At 40.6% G+C, this 20,462-nt stretch overlaps 1 protein-coding gene across 4 annotated transcripts in view; it reads right to left on the bottom strand.

Moving 5' to 3' along the window:
- Positions 1-20,269, bottom strand: part of fam13a (family with sequence similarity 13 member A) — a 47,968-nt gene extending 27,699 nt beyond the window's left edge. For 3 of the 4 annotated variants that reach the window (XM_062388146.1, XM_062388144.1, XM_062388145.1), the window contains exons 1-8: positions 20,208-20,249; positions 16,174-16,369; positions 12,818-13,027; positions 10,788-10,965; positions 8,059-8,206; positions 6,191-6,274; positions 5,534-5,623; positions 1,423-1,670 (exon numbers count right to left, since the gene is read on the bottom strand). In XM_062388146.1, the coding sequence (XP_062244130.1) occupies positions 1,423-1,670; positions 5,534-5,623; positions 6,191-6,274; positions 8,059-8,206; positions 10,788-10,965; positions 12,818-13,027; positions 16,174-16,369; positions 20,208-20,234 (1,181 nt within the window). In that variant the 5' untranslated portion in view covers positions 20,235-20,249. Of the gene's footprint in view, positions 1-1,422; positions 1,671-5,533; positions 5,624-6,190; positions 6,275-8,058; positions 8,207-10,787; positions 10,966-12,817; positions 13,028-16,173; positions 16,370-20,207 lie in introns of all 4 variants that reach the window. The other variant, XM_062388143.1, reaches the window with a different exon arrangement.
- Positions 20,270-20,462: the final 193 nt, after the last annotated feature.

Consider the following 20,462-nt stretch of genomic DNA (forward strand, 5'->3'; position numbering starts at 1 on the left):
ATTGCTGGGATCCCCGGTCATGCTGACTGTACATCTGTCACAAAATACGACCTGACGAGGAGAATTTTAGCATGCGGGGGGGATCAAATTTAGCAAGAAGATTTACTGGTACCTTGACATGGTGAGGAAAACTCCTGCCACCTTGAAGGTATTACATTTGCCACTTGATTTAAACAGACACAAAAGATACTGGTCGTTATCGCTGATGAGGTCAACTTTCATAAACACAGAGCTTACAAATAAATTGATATTTATTATATTAGATTTTCGATGCAGTTATCGTAAACATGTTACCCTGGATAAAACCAGAATTTTTCAAGATTATTAACATAATTGTAACAGCTACTTAAAGTATAAAAAATATAGTAATGTATGTTTTGTGATAAAAATATATTACATTCATATTATTTTTTTGATTATATGGTTGAGCTACAGCAGTGAGAGTAATTATTCAGTATTAAAGTTTGTCAGTGCAAACCACTGCGGTGGTGTCATACTAAACGTCTATGTAACGTGTTAATGGATCTGGTGCAGAGTTTTAAAACTTTGATTTATGTCACACTTAAGGTCACGGTGTGCTCTAGAAGTTGGAGCAGGGGCCAAAACATCATCATCACTTCCACACCTCGGCCCGTCAGCATTGAAATCAACATTTATTGCTTTGCCCCAGATTATATCAGACAAGTTCTTCTCACAGTCTATTTTTAGGGAAGATAAACAATGGATATTTTTAAACAGTGCAGGTGTGATCAACATCAAGGTTAATGCTACTCTCAACTCCTGGGCTAAAGCAGCAAGAGCCCCAACAACAGACACAGCTGTAGACTGGCTATTCCAGGACTGAGGACACTTGACACCAAGTGGTTCCAGTTTCAACTTCTTATAATAGTCTTGTTTGCATGCCAGAAGCACATTGCCACGGGGCCTCAGCTTAAGATCCCTGATCGCTGTAAGACACTCCGGACTCTTCACCCACCCTCAGCTGAGGGCAACTCACTTAAGCAAACAGTGGTCCTAACCTATTTACGACTGCGAGAGTCCCCACACTGAGTTCCCTGTAAACGTCAAAAGAAAGCATCTGAAAGTTAACTCTGAAATTTTTCAACATTTAATGTTAGCTGTGGAGCAATTAAGTTTTTTATTATACGGCCTTAGGTTTAATTTTAGTGCGGCCATGAATGATCATGCCACAGACATAATGCATGAATATTTATCTCAGATTATGTTGTAATTTAAATTGACAGGACTGTACCTCACAACTTATCACAACCACATGTTCTTGCAACTATTTCTAAAATAAATTATGTCATAAAATAAATTCTACAAAAATAGATATCCAAGTGCAAGAACGGGTTAAAGTTCAGTAGCTGCTATTTCAAATATTTTTTTAAAAAGGTGCGTGTGTTTTAATCATACACTGACCTACTGAGGGCCTCCATGCTACCAGAGGGGCTGACATCAAGCTGGCTGGGACGCGAGGCAGGGTCTGGGGTGACTCGGCGAGCCAGAGTTATCAGAGTTGTGTCCATCGCCTCTGGACTCTGGCTTCTGAGTTCAGAGCTTAGCGGCAACACTATTGGAAAGGAGCGAGGTATCACATGAGGCGACCGTGCAGATAGGCTGGGCTGAAGGACAACGTCAGGCATGCTGTCACTCTTCCCTTTCTTCACCTGTGATATGGAGAGGAAGAGAAAGAGAGATTAACAACAGGTAAGTCTTGTGACAATCATACTCGTATCACCACCAAAACAGAGAAACCTTTTCAACCTTTGCTTTGGGTACAATAAAACATGCATTTGAGGATCTTCGTGAGGCAGAGAGCAATAAAATAACCACATCAGAGAGTAGGGGAGACAACAGATTAGCTTATAAAACCATGAGGTTAGACTGATGCTCGTCTTACCGTGCGGACCCGGAGTGGGTATAATCGGCGTGAACCACCAACTGTCGTGTAGGAGAAGAACCTTAACCTAACTACAGCCACATTGTGAAAACCACCCCTCTGCATTTTACTGAGTTTCAATCAAGGAAACCTAAAAGAAATGTTAGAGAATGTGTCAAGAAGCTTTGCCCGTGCACAATGAAGCCAAATAGCCGGCTGGCTGTGCTAAAAAGAGTATTGATAATTGTAGGAAACAACCAATGCTAAAGGGAGGCTTGGCTTTAGATAAATAACTGCTGGCTGAATTAAAAGCCTCGCTGTTGTACACCAATAATAGGTGGAACATTTCCATTTGGGGTTTAACCTAATGGCTTGTTCTAAAATCCATGGATAGGCTTCCATTTAGACATGTGTCTAAATGGAGCACTTAACGGGCAAATCTTTCGGAACGTAATTAGCTCTACAAGCTTCTTTAGCTAGAACAGGTATGGATTTTGCCCCTTGTGGCTTTGTAATTGATTAAGCTACATTTGTCATTCAGGGAAATCCACAGAGGTGGAAAATGTGGACACATTTCATCAAACTCTAGGGAGATATAATGGAGACACCGCCGACAAATCTCAAATTCTACAATCCAGGTATATAAGTCTGTTTCTCTTATGTCTTATTTTGATTCTAAAAAAAAAAGATCTGACAGATAATTGTGATGTTCATACAGATATTTAGCTGCTTCTCCCGATTCTAAGTTTCTGCATGTCCATAAAAAAGATTTTAAACAAAGCAACATGTTGGAACTAAATAGGTCAGATAGTACAGAAGCCCTGCAGACAAACATGATGATATGACCTGGTTTCCAAAACATGGATTTACTAATAATTTAAGGGTTTGTGACCAAAAAAAGACTGCAAACTAAATAAAATATTCAGTGCTTAATATTCTTTCTCTGCAGTGATCTGCTGCACTGAAAAGGCAGTGTTGAATGGCCTTAAAGCAACCTGCACCATTGTTGACTGATCCCTATTCAGACTGGTGACAGCCCATCTGAGAGATGTCGAGCTTTTCAGAAGTGAGTCTGCAATATGATCCATACCTGTTCTCCTCTGGCACAACCACAAAAAACCCTTTCACTGGAGGTTTTAAAACAGAGACATTTAGCAAAACTGACATTTGCCGGTTTTTGTGGTTGTTTTCTCTGTGGTCCTTACATTGCAATAGAATTGTGTCATGAATAATATCAATTGAAGAACAAGGATATAGTAATATTCTAACAATAATTTTCTGTCTACCTTTTACAGTCCTACGCTCATGTGTTGTGTGCAATAATTGTCGTTATCACTTTTGGAGCATAAACACGGACAAAGCTCCGGGTCCTATTGAGGAAAAAAATATCCTTTCTGAGCTCCTGGTTACGGTTACGGGTAAGATTCAAATTGTGGTTAAGATAATGATAGCCTGGGGCATGAAGTGTTCTTACATGAATAGCTATGCAAAACGTGTTTACAACTTCCCCTTTGATCAGAAAGTCCTCCTACTTAATAAAAGGTGCATAATAAATCAAACAGATAAAACTGACATGTTTAGGGCTCCCTCACTGAAGTGTGTTTGTGTGTTTGTGAGTTTCTCTCACCACCAATAGACCAAACAAGAGGAAGATCGATACTGTATAAAATGTAGACTAATGACACACGTCCCAGTGCCACAGCACCAACCATATGCTCTCAGCATCACGGTCAAGTCTGCGTTGAATCAGGCCTCGAGGGTGACACTGTTTTTACAGAAGAAGTTTGGGGAAATCAATAAGATAACAATCACTGTGATGATGAATCACTTTCATAGACCATAAATGATGTTGAGCCATTTACCGTAAATTACAGTTTCACAATCATTGGCAGTGAGGGTTCTTCAAGAGGTTGTTGAGTTCAGTTTGAGTCATTAGAATCAGCAGTTGGCTGTTCAATATTAACTTTAGAGTCTCATTAACACAAGGCTCTTCATATTGGTTTAATGTTGATGGTTTCAGTTGAACAGTATTGTTCTAGCACCCCCTACTGGCACAGCTCTACGGCAGTTGATGCCTTACTGGTATTGTTACATAACTGTTTGTTATTGACCATGAACTGTAGTTGCTGCTTTTATTACAATTAAGGTTAAGTCCAGAATCTCCCTATCTTTATTATACAATGCCAGACATTTACTGTATTACCATTTTATCAGAACTTCCGGCACTATTGGTGCTATAAAAAATTACACAGGAATAAAAACTAGTGGCCATGATGATAATTAAATTTATTGCAATTTACTGAATAGGCAATTTTGCATTGATAATATAGTGAACTATTTTCTATAATTAGTCGACTGCTGTCCAAGCTAGCTAACATACAATTTGATATTTTAAGTAATTTGATCTGTTCAATTACATGTGGATGTTAGATTAATTACTACACCTATAACTTGTTACCACAGTTTCACAACTATTCTCAAAAAAACATTTAAGGATTATTCTCTGCCTTCCACACTTGTTGGTTGAGTTCCTCGAGTGGATCGCTGCATAGCTGCAATATACCTTCCCGGTTTAAAATGTTAAACAATTTCAGGCATTTAAAATCTTAAGCTCTTCGTACCAGCTCTCCTTTCCATTGCCATCCATTAGCTATACCGTTTATCCCTTCGGGGGTTAAGGGGATGGCTGGAGTCAATCCCAGCAAAGGAGGGTAGCCAGTTACACCAGGAACAGGTCACATAGAGACAAACAACCATTCACACACTCATTCTAACCAATGGTTTGAAAAGGAGAATTGAATTTAGAGTTGCCAACCAACCTAAGTCTTTGGACTGCGGGAGGAAGCAGACGTGGGGAGAACAGACTCCACACAGAAAGATTGTAAACAAAAGGAGGAAAGGAAATACTCATCATCACCACATATTTTGTTACTCTCTTGAGATAACAGTCTCTTCCTGTTGGTCAGCATTTCTTTTATCTACACAGTGACACTGGTCTTGATATGTTCACCACATTATGGCATCAGATTTAAAAAAACTGCTTCGGAAGCAACCACAGAAAGACTGTTTTCAAAGCCAACCTCAAAGACTTTACTTCTCATTTATACCACAAACACAAACAAAGGAATGCGCATCTTATTTAACAGTTGATGTGAGATCCAACGGGCATAGTTTACAACAACAAAATCAAATTCATCAGATGTAACTCCCTTATTGGCCTCTAGGATGTAAACAAATCCAGAGCAGTTTGTAAAACATGAAGACAAACAGGAAATCTCTGAGCTTTAATTCAACTCACATCTAAGGCCAAATGTTGTTATTGTGATGGAATTCATCTGTAATTCTACCACAACAGATTCAGAGGAGCATACCATGAGCAATGTTTGACTCTCACTGCAAAATATGCGTTGTTGTTTGTTTCCTTCTGCAGATTGCCTTTATCAAATCACATCACGTGGCTGGGCAGCTAGGCCAAAGGCATCAGCGGCCGTCTGAGAGATGACCTCAGTCTAATCAGCACCAAGGCAATACAGCCGATAAGAAAGCAGTAGTTAAGTATTTATTAGAAAGGGTGAGAATTGGGCTGTTGTAAACCATGAAATAAGTCCTCTTAAAAGGAAAACAATTAGTCACACTGACTGTTTTCTGTACCTTCTTCCTCCTTGATCTTGGCTTTGAAGTGTTAGAGGTGGATTTTCTCAAAGGTCCCGGTACGTTTTCTGGTACATCTTTTTTTCCAACCTTGAAAAATTCATAGAATAAAAATGAGAGTAAGAAAAATGGGAGAAAGATTTATGTAAATGTTTTTAATGTTTACTGCTGCATGAACAAAATCTGTCATAAAGTGGGGTAAGACGAACCTCTATGATAATTTCAGCATATGCAAGAAATAATCTGTATCAGTGTCTGTTATACATTGTGTGTGTGTGTGTGTGTGTGTGTGTGTGTGTGTGTGCAACACCATTCCAGGCAGTATCTACAGGTCAGCTGACACTGATAACATCTTTAAAGCTCACAGAAACCTACATGGAATTGGCTTTGGTGTTGGAAAAGCTGTTTTCCAAAACATGCCCATGTTATGTTAATCATGTCCGACTCATCACATGGTAAGTGTTAAAAAGGACTATGTAAGGGAATATGAAGGGTTCATGCAAGTTTGACCTTGGAATGTCACGGATAAACAACAACAGTGCATTTCACAGCAGACAGACTGGGACAAAAGCTTCCAGAGCCGCTACACTGAAGAGCATGGACGCATAAACAAGGACGCACACATGCAGGCATGCTACAGAAAAGCAGAGAACGCACTTTTGTCCTGGGAACTGGTGTCGGTGTCTTTGCATTGAGGTGGCTGGGTGCCTTCTTTGTGTCTGTCTCCGTCACGTGAGTCTCCTGGGACCAGAAAGAGGACAAGACGACAAGTCATTCTTTGTATTTGTAATATATATTTTACCAAAAGTAGAATAACACAGGAGAACAAATCATATTTAACGACAACAAACTTTGTTTGCAGGTGTGTGTGCACTTTTCTCCTGAGAGCCACAACAACAGGCTTCAGAATAGATTTGAATATCGTGACTTGCATTCTCAAAACAAACACTTTGATGTTCACCTCCTGCTGTTGAAATTTTTATGAACCTAAAGGCAACACCAGTGATCATGTGTGCTGCATTCAAAGGCATCAAGAGGAAGCTGGCGAGAGGCTGCGTGCGTGCACATATATATGTGTGCATGTGTGCATGCCTATGTGCAAGATGATCTTATGTGACTGAGGGATTTCCCATAGCTCAGCGGGTTTCATGTGGCAGTGCCTTACAGGCCGTCGCAACACATCACAGACACTTGTGACTGGAAATGTTATAAGTACAAAATTTGACTTTGACTGTGTCTTCACAGATTTAATTTGACTTCTACATAAAACAAACATTCCTACCATTTCACCGAATAGTACAAATTTCGATTTGTTGTGACTTTATCCTACAATGTTTTTAATTTATTTTTGTACTGGGAATTTTGGGGGGGAGATTATTTATTTCACACAGTAAATTTATTTAATTAAACTGATTTTTATTATCTTATTGTTTTTTATTTCTTATCCCAAAAAATAGTTTAATCCTAATTTACTTATTATTCTGTAAAACGATTTATATGAATTTTTCATATAAATCTAGATTGTGACTGAGATATGCATTGTCAAAATTGTAAAATGCCTTGAGATAATGTATCAATAATGAATAGGCACTATACAATTAACATTGTATTGAAATTGAATTATATTAATGTTCTTCATGGACTTTCTGGAAATTTTACTAGAATCTGAAAAAATCTGAAAGATAGATGTTGTGTAATTCCTCAGGTAGCTACAGACGCAGCAACAAGATGCAAAGAGGAAACCAGCCGACCAGACAAACCAGCCGATCAATAAAGACATCAGCCATCCGAGCAGCAAATATAAACCAACAACTGCAGTCTCGAAAGAGCCACCTGTGGAGGTGTTGCTCCTGCAAGGCTGTGATGTAAGATCAATACTCAAATCAATTTAAGCAGGTATTTATAAACCATCACTCCTCCAAGTGAAAAGGCAGATGGTGCAATCATAGGGCACTGAGGGCAGAGAGGAGGCACTCTTATTTTTTTCAGGTGCATGGTCACAAAATGTGACTCTCAGTGGGTTTTCTTATCTACTTCACTCACCACCAGCACAGGTCTATTCCATATTAACACTGGAAGTGCACTCAGACAGCATATGCCTCCGCCAAGGCCCAACAGTCCCATTATGATAACACATCTAAATTCCACAGATCGCAATTTTTATTTAGATCTGCACCAAATTGCACACTCTCATAAACATCAGTCCCCTAAACATGTACGATTTTTTCATTAAGATCCATGAAGTTCTCTCTGGGGACACACAACATTTTCAAATACAACCCAAATCGCAATGATAAAGAAAGAGGAAAAACAATCCCGACCGGGAATCACACCAAAATTTAATCGATTCTTTCCTGATTCAAATCGCATCCTTCCACAAACTTTCATGGTAATCCTTCCTGAAGTTTTTTCATAATCCTGCTAACTGATTAATTGACAGACACACAGACAAGCAAACAGAGATGGAAACATAAACTCCTTGTCGGGGGTAATGAGCGGTCGATATTCCAATGAGTATACTCTACCTTGTCAATGATGAGGGTCGATGGTTCATCTGAGCAGCCGTCTTTTTCTTTGTCGCCCTCAAATATGCTGTTGTAGTTCTGGATGAGCTTGAGCATGAGCTTGTTACAGATATTTTGGTCCTTCATGGCTTCAAACCCAGGAGCCACACTGGAAAAGAGAGTGAAGGGACAGAAAGAAATCTCATGTATGAGATATCATCAGAGTAGAAACTAAGCAGAGGGCATGTTAACAGATTTCTGATCTACATTTGACTCTAAAACAATGTGCTGCATCGAACAAAAACCGTTCAGAGACTTTGATTCAGTCGTTACACTGAGATGGAAAGTTGGTCGTCAGTCGACCTGATTAACACAGCAGAACTCGGCGGGCCCAAGTGAGTGCAACTTCTGATGAGGTGTGAGTTGTTTCTGAACAGCTGTGTGAGATGTACACCGCTCGGCTGCAGGCCAAACTGTAGGCCTAATTATATAACATGTAATACCCAGAGAGTACACAGTGTGATGAGGGGGACACATGATACAGGATCTAGTACAGGGTCTTCTTCTTGGCTTTCTCCAGTGGGACTTGATTTATTTTCTATGAAGTGCTCGAAAACCCATGTACATTACTGGAGAGGTAATCAAACGTCTGGAGAACCGAGCAGCTGTAGGTCACATAAGATAGGAGTATGAAGATGTAAACAATGGAGAGATTTGACAACATCAGAAGTTTTCGATGTCATTTGATATTTAATTCAAAAAGTAGTTTACTACACTTAATGGGATTTACACATCGGACTTCAGAGATTACTACAGTTCAAGAGCTGCAGCAACATATTTCCTTAATCCTTGAACAACAGGAGAAACAAACCTCAGTCAGAGTAGTTTAACAAGGGCGTCTGACAAAGTATAAAGAGTCATATTAATGGGACATTTCACTTGAAGATATTGTACACTGTAAAACATTATGACTTAAGCTTTTCTACATAAACAACAACACCATCTGCTGGCTAAACATATTACCAGACACAAAGTAAGGGGGGGCTGATGTAAATTACATCAGCCATGTGGTGACATTTTATACTTTTCTGATAAATTTCTCTATTAAATTGTTGTTTTCTTTTTTAGCAAACTTAGATGTTTCACCAGTTTTGGCTGCAATTCGATATTAAAAAGCTGTTTCCATTTGAAACAAAGATCACAACTTATATTCTGTTTTCAGTAATAATTGTAAATTCTACCCTCTGAACCGCTTTCAGACCTGAACTATGGAAAATTATTGGAAAATTGGGTGCGGACATTTTATGGAATTTGCAGGATGCGATTGTCTGAGTCAGATACGTTCACAACAAAAGAAAAATGTTGGGTGGGGGACCGCGCCTGGGAAGAGCATGCAGGAGGCGGGACATTATGTATCATTTCCGCTAAGGAAATCATATATTTTTGTTTACAGAGTATCAACACTGGCGTCAGCCCTTATCACCAAAAGCTTTTGAGCTTGTTGTCTTTCAAAGCTAGCATCTTTCTCTGCATTTTCTACGTCTAGAAATGATTGTGATCTGGCATTTGAAACCAATATTTAATATCTAACTCACTAGGCAGAAATATCTGGATCGTGATTAAATCCCGCAGCCTCTGCTATCAAGACTGTCTGGCCAGCCTATTTTTTCCAGGTGAAGCCAAGCTATCTCTCTCTGGTACAGTTATCTTAAGACTGGAAAAACATTGTTCTCAAGGTCAAGTCACAAAACCTTCAGGACTGTGAGTTATGTTCTTCAAGGACATAAAGGAGGTTTACGTATAAGACAGAAAATCCGGTCGCCTCCAATGCCATCGACTGTGAATCGTTAAAACCAATGTCAGACAGAGGCATTCGTTTTTATCTTTACCCAGTGATGACCTCCGACTAAAAGGTTTTTGTTTTCGACAATGTCAATTTGTTGGTTGGTTGCTGTTTGTTCGTCAGAAGGATTAATGAAACTTCTCGAAAGGATGGGACATGGGCCAAGAAAGACCCCATTAGTTGTTTTGTTACTCTTTGTTCCATGACAGTAGATTTCCTCCGTTTTTTTACTATAAACATATCCACCAAAGATAAGCCTTAAAGCTGCAGTAATGAATATTTTTGGAATAGATCAAACGTCCAAGTAGATTCTCTTCTTTACGGTTTCTGACCTGCAACTTTGCTGTTCTGATTGACTCTGATCATCTCATAATCCCAGCCACTGCAATCCGCCGTTAGTGAAGAGATTAGCTGCTTAAAGATCCAGATATTTCCCTCAGTTCCATCAAAGTTAGGTCAGACCAAAATAGAGCTATGAAAGGGGAGTGAATGTTGGACGCAAGCTCAAGAACAAACAAATGTACTGTTGTGAGGTTCTGAAGTATTAGATTCCTCAATAACTTTCTCAAACTCATTTTGCAAGAGGTCTGCTATAGTGACCGGTCTTTCCCTGCAACTTGACCTTTATATATATACGAAACAACTGGCCGCTGTTTATCCAACTTATCCTATTTGTTTGGATTAAAAGTTCAATATTATTCCAGCGTTTTTGTAGCTAGTTTTAGAGTGGATAGAATTGACTGAAACAAGGACAAAGCGATCCAAAATCAAGTAGGTTTGTGTGGTTGTGGCCCTTTGCCCCTGCAACGTCATGCCCCCTTGAAAATTGTTCTTGAAAAGCTGCAGTGGTGTTTTCATTGGAATTCATTTTTGAGTCCTCCACAAACACAAAAAAAGGTCAACTTACTGGAAGACGCTGGGTCCAAACACAGTGGCGAGGTTGAGGGCAGTCATGCGGTTGTCCTTGTGGTTGCACTCCACAAGTGTAAGGAAGTAGCAGAGGTAGCGGAGGAGGCTGAGGTGAACATCTGGAAGCTGCTGGAGCAGGTCTCTCATATCTGACCAGGAGCCATCTTCACCGCACTCTAGACAAACACAGCAACATGTCAGAACGAGAGTATAATGTTCGGACTACGTTTACATGGATAGCAGTATTCCAATTATTGACCTTATTCTGAATAAGACAATATTTTGATGATGATGTTTACATGAGTTGCTTATAAATACTGGACTGAGTTCTATTCTAGTTCAGAGAATTGAATTAATCTGTCTAATATCTCAGTATTGTTGTGCAAAACATAGTCACTTTTGGTTCAGGAACACTGAAATTTCTGTCAAACTTTTGCAGAGGAGCTAAAACCTGCTCTGGTGCTTGAAGCAGCCTTTTCATAAGCCCCACATTCCGCTCAAGTCTCTTCACACTCAAATCAAATGACCGGTGATTAGTGACACGACTGACCGGATTTCCTGGGGAACAGTAGACACTACGCAAAGCATGAATGAACTCAAATCCTTAGTTTGGCAAGTAGTTTCCCAGCCAGTCTCCAGCAGGCAGTGATCTCTCCATCCACCTGCTCTGTGTAATATCTAATCTTGAGTTGTGGTGACTAGTAGTACGTGAGCATTAGAGCAGAGAGCCGGAAAATATGTTGATGCTATTAATCTGGATACATAATTGGGTCAGAGTTGTATAAACGGATATGGCTGCTGATCCTGAATGACAGAGTGACGCAAACGTGTGGGAGTGTGTGCACGTACGCAGGTGTGTGTGTGTGTACATCTGCCTGAATAAGTGGAGTACATGGTATGTAGATATAGGTGTTACCAATCACAGTGGTTATAGAGCAGGACCTTTGTTCATTTCATCATCAACATCTGTGTTTACTTCTCTTTTATGTCAAAATGGCTCCTGTCATAAAAACATATTGTTTTTTTGTTTTGGACTTAGATTGGAGAAAAAATTCCCTGGCGAATAAGATATATATTGACAAATTTCCTTTATCAATTAGTATTTTTCTAATCTTAAAAGTTAAATTAGTCTGGCGATGTCAGACTAGTATGTAAATGAGGATAGTGCTCATCAGACTGCTTGTTAAGATGCAGATCCACCCATTTGTCAAATTGTTCTTATTTTTCCTGGGGCCGCCAAGTCATTCATAAAGTAGACAAAGATAATGTTTTTAATATGGCGGTCAGGTCGTGCACCAATGAGTGGTTTTCTAATGCAGCCTTTGGCAACAGGCCCTGATAAATCAGCTGATGTTTAAAGTATGTGGAGTATGAGGAAAAACACGATAACAGCAGCCAAAACGTACACGCCTCTCTTCCATTAAACATCACCCTGTGATGGAAGAGAGCCGGGAGTGTGCACAGCTTCACCTGCCAAAGATTCACTCCACCTTTTATAACCTTCAAGATTATTGATGGAAAAAAGAGCTCCATCGCTCAGGTATAATCACATGGACTATACCTGAATATCTCACTCACACACACACACACACACACACACACACACACACACACACACACACACACACACACACACACACACACACACACACACACACACACACACACACACACACACACACACACACACACACACACACACACACACACACACACACACACACACACACACACACACACACGATGCAGCAGTGCCTCTATGTGAACTGCCTGAAGTCTGCAGAGCAAATAGAAAACTTCCCCATCTAAAGATAGCATCGCTTATCGTCCCATCAGAGTCATGACCCAGATATTCACGACACTTCCGAGGGTTTGAGTATCTCACAGTGAATTTCGAAAGCCGTTCATGATAAATATCAGATGACGGATATAAAATCTGAAACTGATCCATTCGAGCTGGCAGCTGTCTCTAGAAGAGAACAAGCAAGGAATTACTGTAGCACATCATGTAGTCTAATGTTCTCCTACCTTGGTAGTGCTGTATTAAAGCCTGCTGGACTGTTGAGTCCACCAGAGCCTCTGGCAGCTCCCTGAGATACCGCTTCAGCAAACTGGCCACGGTGCACGTGTCGGATTCAGAGAGAAGGTCCACGTCCTCGCCTCCCTCCAGCCGCTGCTTCAGGCTCTCCACAGCCCGGACGTTCCCATTCACCCGGAACAGGCCTTCCTGCTGCAGGGCTGGAGGAGAGTCAGAAAGAAAGAAAACGTTATTCAGTTACAGTTCACTCCTCTGGGATCAGGAGCTATCAAGTATTCACTAGGACTTAAGCTATCCTAGTTTAGGATAGCTTAAGTAAGTAGCTTTATAATTATGATTTGATTGAGGCTAAAAAGTATTATATTCTGTATTCATACTTATTTAAAATCTAGGTCTATGGCTGTGATGTCAGTCCATATTTGGAGCAATATCTCAATCACAATTAATACAAACTTTATGGTCACAGCCCATTTGATCTGATGTGATATTTATATCTGACAAGTAAAGATTTTGCTTTTGTCCCATGACCTTTCCTCCAGATAACAAGTCAAGTCTAATCATGTTGCAACTTAATACGACGAGTTTAGTTTATTAAATATTAAAAAAAGAAATGTCCAACATGGTATTTTCAGAACTCATTGGATTAGATTCAAATTGTCTTTTCCTGAACAGTTCAAAAGCTAAAGTTTCTAACAATGACGAAACCGTTTCATTAGCATAGGTATGAAGAGGGCACTTAGCCTTAGCCTGGTGATGGTGCTAATGATGTGGCTAACAACCCTTTTGGCTAACGTGCCTGAACATGCTAATCTACCACGACAGTTGCTAATTGAAGCAGCAGCTAAGCTAACAGGTGGATGGAGGATGATGTTACCTTGAGCTGCTAATAAACCGACCAGCGTCAGTGAAGCTAGAGACGAGGCACAGACTCCAGGACCTGGATGACGTCGGTTAGCCTTTAGCTTAGAGGCTGTGACGTTCGACTTCAGCTATGCGAAGTTAAAATAGTATAACGGTTTCCTTCTACGTTAGCTGAGGCTGTTGTTCCCTCTGCGGCCACTAGGGGCTGCCAGGGAGACATGTTTTGACTGACGGTGCTTTGTGATTGGTCGCTTCACTCTCACGAGGAGCGTCTCACTTTGCTTTTGTCTTAATGTAAATAAATAAACCCATTCAGATTTTTTTTACATTTAGTTTTTTTTTGCCCATATATATAATATTATATATAATATAAAATCAGTTATTTTAATGTCTGCTATTTCACAAAGCCTCTAGGCATTTGTTAATCTTTAAAATAGTTTTAATAATTAAAACCATTTCAATCAATCCAAATGTTATTTGTGTAGCCAATATTCACAAATCCCACTCATAGGGCTTAACAAGGTGCAACATCCTCTGTGCTTAACCCTCAACAAGTGTTACCACCAAAAACATCAACATCAACAAAATAAAAGTATTTACAACATTGATCAGAATAAACTGTAACATAATGGAGAGGTGTGTCAATGTTTGTCAGCAATGGTAGAATGTGTCAGTTAGTGTATTCTATGTCATTTAAAACCTCCTAGAGGCCTCCGGACAAAATGTACATGATCTGAATCATTATCCCAGAAAACAACCTGTCTGGTCTTTCAATTTCGTTTTTTTTATCAGCCTAATATTTTTCTCTGTCGGTCAAAAAAAACAAGGTGATTTAAATATGCCACTCAACTCATTGACTAACACATTGACACAATAACACAAATCACAACCAATAAGTTCAACATGAAGTAAAAACTATTTAGGTCTTAAAAAGACATTTGGACACAGAGACACTTTCAGGACCAGGCTCACCAGATGGAGGACTGGTCATAAACTGATATTCAGCTTCTGTGGTGCAAAGCTATAGCAAATCTTCAAGGATGAATCATGCAGGCAGAAATACAGCAGAGTAAACCTGGAGCTTTAGAGGCACCAGAGCGATTTACCACATAAGTCCGGACGCAATACAGAGCACTGGCAGATGACGTGAAAAATAAAAATACCATAGACACGTGCACTGGGCCATACACATACATCAGGGTGGCCTGTCTGTGTTTCTCATGTTGTCGTGCAGCAGCAAATAAATCTCTGATGTTTACTGATATTGACGTAACTCATGATGGCTGCAGAAATGCTTTTGACTGCCAATTCTTCTGAGAAATGCATCTAAATGTTATTAGAGTCGTTACATCATCCAGCAAAATAATGACCCAAAACAAAGGACTTCATAAGTGGAAGGTTGGTCTGGTTAATCACAAGGTCTTCAACTAATAGAGCAGCATTTAACCTCCAGAACCCAGGTGTTCAAAGACTGGAAGAGCATCAAGCCATGGCAGCCAAATCTAAATTTCTTCTGCTTGTGATCAACTAAACAGGGGATAGTCTGATACTTAAGGTGCTGTGTCCTAAGCTATTTAACTCACAGGAAATAAAGGGCCGAAATTCTGACCTCTTTTAATCTTAGACCCAAATGTCCTGTTAGGATGGGTTTACGGGCCAGTGGTGCACGCACCAATATGGAGGACGTGTCTATGTTTAGCCAATATGTCTATACCATTGTGTTATATTATAAAGGGCCTGAAGTTTCTGTAAGCATGAGGAAAACAAGTTCTACATTCATGTGCTGACATCTAGTGGTCAAACCGAATAGCTACAGGGGTAAAAAAAAGTAGGTCATAATATCATGTCTCCAATTTTTTGCTTTTTTTCTCCAAACAATACCTCACATTGGTGTTGATTGTATTTTATTAAAGTTAATTGTATTTATTTTTAATCTTTTTATGCCTTTTGGTGGTTTTCTGTTTTTAGTCTTTGTGTTATTGCTAACGTGTTCTTATTTATCTATTTTATTTCATGTCTTTGATTTTATTGTAAAGCAATTTGATCTGCATTTATTATTATTATTATTGTGCTGAAATGCATGCTCTGTAGTTTTGTATAGATTTGTTACGTATATTTAGCTACGGGTCTAGTCAGCAACTGACTTAATTACTGATTTCTGGAGAATATGAAAATCAATGAATCGAATCTTGAGAATGTATGGGGTTGTGTATTAGATCATACTGAAAAACAAGTGTACTTTTTGTTCATCCTACATTGTTTTTGGGGGGGTGATGTAGTTAAAGTGCAAATCATAACTACACAACAAAAAATCCAATGTCATTTTTGACAGTGAAGATATGGCGTTCACTTTGACGGACACCTGGCAAGTTTAATTAGTCTACAAATACAATGTAATATTATACCGGCATAATATAATGTCTAGAACTTTCAAATGAACACATAAAAACAAAGCTTGGAACACTATAAATGAGTTTCTCCTCACCATGTTTGTTGAGGTGCTCCACCATCCTCTGCACCACCAGAGGCACGCCGTCCTCCACCAGGCCCCTCTGTCGCAGCTCAAACAGGGACGCTCCAAACAGCTTGCTGTGCTTCGCTGCCAGCATCCTGGGTCTCAGCATGGGGATCTGCACCATCTTCTTCATGTCTTCTTTGACCTGCACCGCCGTCTTGTTGTGCTGCAGAGAGACGAGCAGAGAGCAGCCGTCAGACACTGACCCTCCGACCACAGGCGGCCGTGATGGAAACCGGCATCAGGTTGGGGGAGACCCTGCTGAGACACCTGCACTGGAGGAGGGAGGCTCACTCTGCTCCATGGACGAAAGGTTTGTGTGCATGGAGGGGATGCTGGGTTAAGCGTCTCTACTCATTACCAGTCCACTTGAGGTACAGAGGCTGGGAGGCAGAACAAGAGGAGGGCTGGCCGTGCATGTGTTGATACGACAAATATCAGGTTACCATGCAACACCTTTGGATCAAGGTATCGCCAGAGTGACACAGACACCTGCTCAAACACACAGTCCCCGATCAGCACTGACGCAGAAGAATAAATTAAAAATACTGGAGTAAATTACATGTATCACTGAATGATGAGTAAATGTCCTTTCACCTGGGATGTGCTCTATTTGCCAGGCAAGAGCAAAGTCCAAGCACAAAATGAAGGTGTTAATTCACCTGGCTGTTTTCTGATCTGATAACCACTGGTAAGGCAAACAGTGCCACATGTTGCCCCGACCTCTAGAACACACTCACTCGTGGTGTGAGCACTGAGCGTACACACACTCTGCCCACACAGACACCATCCACATCCACTGAGGCGATATTAGACGGATAAAGATGAATTACCGATTTGTTTCCCTACAGCACAATGTATTTTTGTCTGGTGCTAGTAGAAGCAGAGAAGACGCACAAACCAGAAGCAGCATTCGGACACCGTGAGGGGAGAGAGAGGAAAAAATAAACTTCCTGCTCTTTAAACCAACACAGACCCAGGGCAAGTTTAACTCCCGTAACCATGGCTACAAATGCACCATGTGACATCCTGTCATTCCAGAGTTCACCACTTCAACTCAGTGAACTGGCCTGAATGAGAGGCCCTGATGATGATCAGCGGCCTGCACTGGTTTTACTGTGTCAGGAAGTGGGTGGTAGGGAAGAAGAAGTGCAGCAAGGTTTATTACTGCCGCAAAGGCAAGGGGGTTATGCTGTCATCTGGGTTTATTTGTCACTTAGCTTTGCAGATTCCAACAAAAGGAGGATGTAGTATAGGAGGAATTTTGGTTTGGATCAGAGAAAGATCCAGGATTTTTCTCCACTTACTTTAAGGGAATAATTTGACATGTTTACCAATTCCCCAGTGAACAACCTTGAGGAAAACAAACACATTTAAGGAACTGACGTGCGCGTGAAATCTGGTGCAGCTTGATTGAATTCCCAGGGAGTATTGGGCCTCGGAGCTCCCTATGTGGCCAATTGTTAAGACAGAATAGGAAAGAGCATGTGTCACACTCCGATCAGCTGATTAAAAAAAAAAAAAACTCACAGATGGCGTTAAGATGGCTAAGAAGATCTGGGCCGTGGCAGATGCTTTCATGCGGCGTGCATCCTCCCTCATATGAGCATCGGAGGAGCTTTCCCCCGGCAGTGAGATATGTGTTAATTGTGCCCGCTAATCCACTCCTCTCTGACAGGTGCATGAAAAATATGCCAGTTGAACCCCCCCCAAAAGAGTAAGAAGATAATTATGTACACTTGGGTTTTGATTGTGGCTGCTTCATGCTTCCATGGCTGCCTGAGGAGCAGCACAACTTAGTGGGCTGAACAGCACTGACATGTATTATATTAATAGGGTAGACTGGTTATATCCCCCTGAGAGGATATTAACAGTCAGTATGAATAAAAGGTTTGGTGTTTAGAATTTTGGGCTGTTTTTATAATAGAAGACAAATCGTCCTAAAATTTGAAGTCTGATATGTTTTCATGATGTAGCAGATCTTACTAAACAGCTTCTGTGATGTTAAAAAGGTTTTATTTTCCTTTAAATTACCAAATCATACAGCTTTTCATGCATATGTGCAAACATAACATTTTTAGTAATAATATGAATAGGTCACCACGCAGTTTAAGAGGCGATGGGTCCACTTTTCTTGGCTGTAAACTTGTTCCAATAACAGAGTTAAGCTGGTCTGAGCTATACTTTAGGTTTGTCTGTTTCACTGGGATGGGCCTTAATGAACAGATGTCCCTTAAATCTGTCTTTACTATCATGAACACACAAACACAAACACAAACATACACACACACACACACACACACACACACACACACACACACACACACACACACACATACACATTCACATACACAGACACACAAACACATACGGTATAATGATATGTGATATTTAAAAAGGGTTCAAACCACATTTATCTCGACATCATTGAAACAGGAGTGGAATTTGACCAGCAGCCTCAACGCTTCACATTGAGAACAACCAGAGAAACTGTGAGGGGGTAAATGCATAAACTGCATTAATATACTGTATAAGCCTTAATAAACAAAACGTGAAATAATGCAGAATTTAAAGCAAAATATTAGTTGAAAAGATGAAGGTAAACGGGTCAACAATCTAGGGAACATCCACTACAAATTATTAAAAAAAAAACTCAAACAAAGATAAACCTTACCTATATGTGATGAAGTAATCAAACCACGAATCTCCTCTTAAACCCTCAATGATATTATACTTGTATGTAGATGCTTCCTCAGTGACTGGTGCTGTGACATGATGTGGCAGATGGTGCAGCCGGGGACTGTCTCCACAGTCAAGGATTCATTTCTCCTTGTTTGGTCTCCTGATGCAGCAACTCTGCAAGTACGTGAGTTGCAATTGAGCAAACAAGGAGAAATTAAATGGGAGGACTCATTTGCACACAATCCATGCAACCTGGGTCTGTGCTTGCGTGACACAGCTTGCAGTGTAGAGTGTGGAGCAAGGCAGACAGGAAAGAAGGGAAACACATACTTGCAGAATCCATTTGCTGCTATTGTCTACCAGGACAGTCTGCTGCTGTGATTAGCCTAATAATCCTAATCCCATCTCCTCCTCTCCCCTCCCCCCTCTCTAAAACATTCTCACACTTCAACCTCTGTCAGTGAGAAAGAAACCTATTGTCAAGGGTCTACTGAGATACTCTGGAGGCTATTGATGGCAGCTCCAGCTCCAGCCTGTTCTTATAATAAGAAGTGTCTTATAATAATCCATCTTTTCAAGTGTGAGGCCGAGATGCTTTTCTTGAACTTGTTCTCCTGTGAGTGGCCAAACAAAGTGTTTTTTAACATGTGTCTTTATCTTGCCGGAGAAGGGGACGGCAAGTCCAAGCATGTGCCCTCTACTCCCAATCCTCTGCACCCCCCTCACCTCCCAGTCTCTCTCTCTCTCTCTACCTCTGTGGGTGGCAATTGAAGCAACTGGTAGCAAAAGCACCACAGGCACCAGAAGCAACAGCTGCACAGACCCTGCTCACAGAGACACAGACTTTTTAAAACATGTATAAAACGTAGAGTGGTTTTAATCCTTGTAAAGACACTTCCTGTCCATCGCTCTGGAGCCGGAACGTGGTTTATGGAAAGAATTACAGGTACAGACAAGAAACGTGAAGCCTACAGAAGGTTTCTGTTCTGTGTAGTCCCTCTTTTACTGTAGAACTGTTGTACCAAGACGTGGCACAGGCTGAGGAGGAAAGTTTTCTGTGTAGTTCTCTCCCCGGAATTCATGTATTTGTTTGGAAGTGTTACTTTAATGTAAAGAGGACAAGCTAGTTTTACAACAGGGAGAAGAGAAGACATGTTTAAAAAGCTTTTCAGAGTCTTTAAAGATCATACAACACGCAAACCAGACAGAGTGTGTAGTCGACTGACACTGAACAGTTCTGTAATGCATTCTTTGGCCCTTAATCACAGGTTTGAATAGGAAGTTCTCTCTCAGCCAACTCAGGCTTTGTAGCTTGTACTCACACAGATGGTCAGAGCTCCAGCCCCCATCCTCCCATATAAAGTAAAACGCCTGCGAAAGGCAAAGATGAGGGGAAAAAGCTGCTGATGTCTTCCCTCTTCTTCTTACTCCTCCTCCTCCTCCTCCTCTTCCTCTCCTCACTCTGTGGCAGGACACAGTTGTGGAATTACCCCAGAGGTGGAAATCCTTTTCCCCTCACAATTTGCCATCCAAACAATCCAAAAAACACAACACAGATAATCCACAACAGGATAGCC

The sequence above is a fragment of the Platichthys flesus genome, chromosome 5 (assembly GCF_949316205.1).
Source record: "Platichthys flesus chromosome 5, fPlaFle2.1, whole genome shotgun sequence".
In the NCBI taxonomy this organism is placed as follows: domain Eukaryota; kingdom Metazoa; phylum Chordata; class Actinopteri; order Pleuronectiformes; family Pleuronectidae; genus Platichthys; species Platichthys flesus.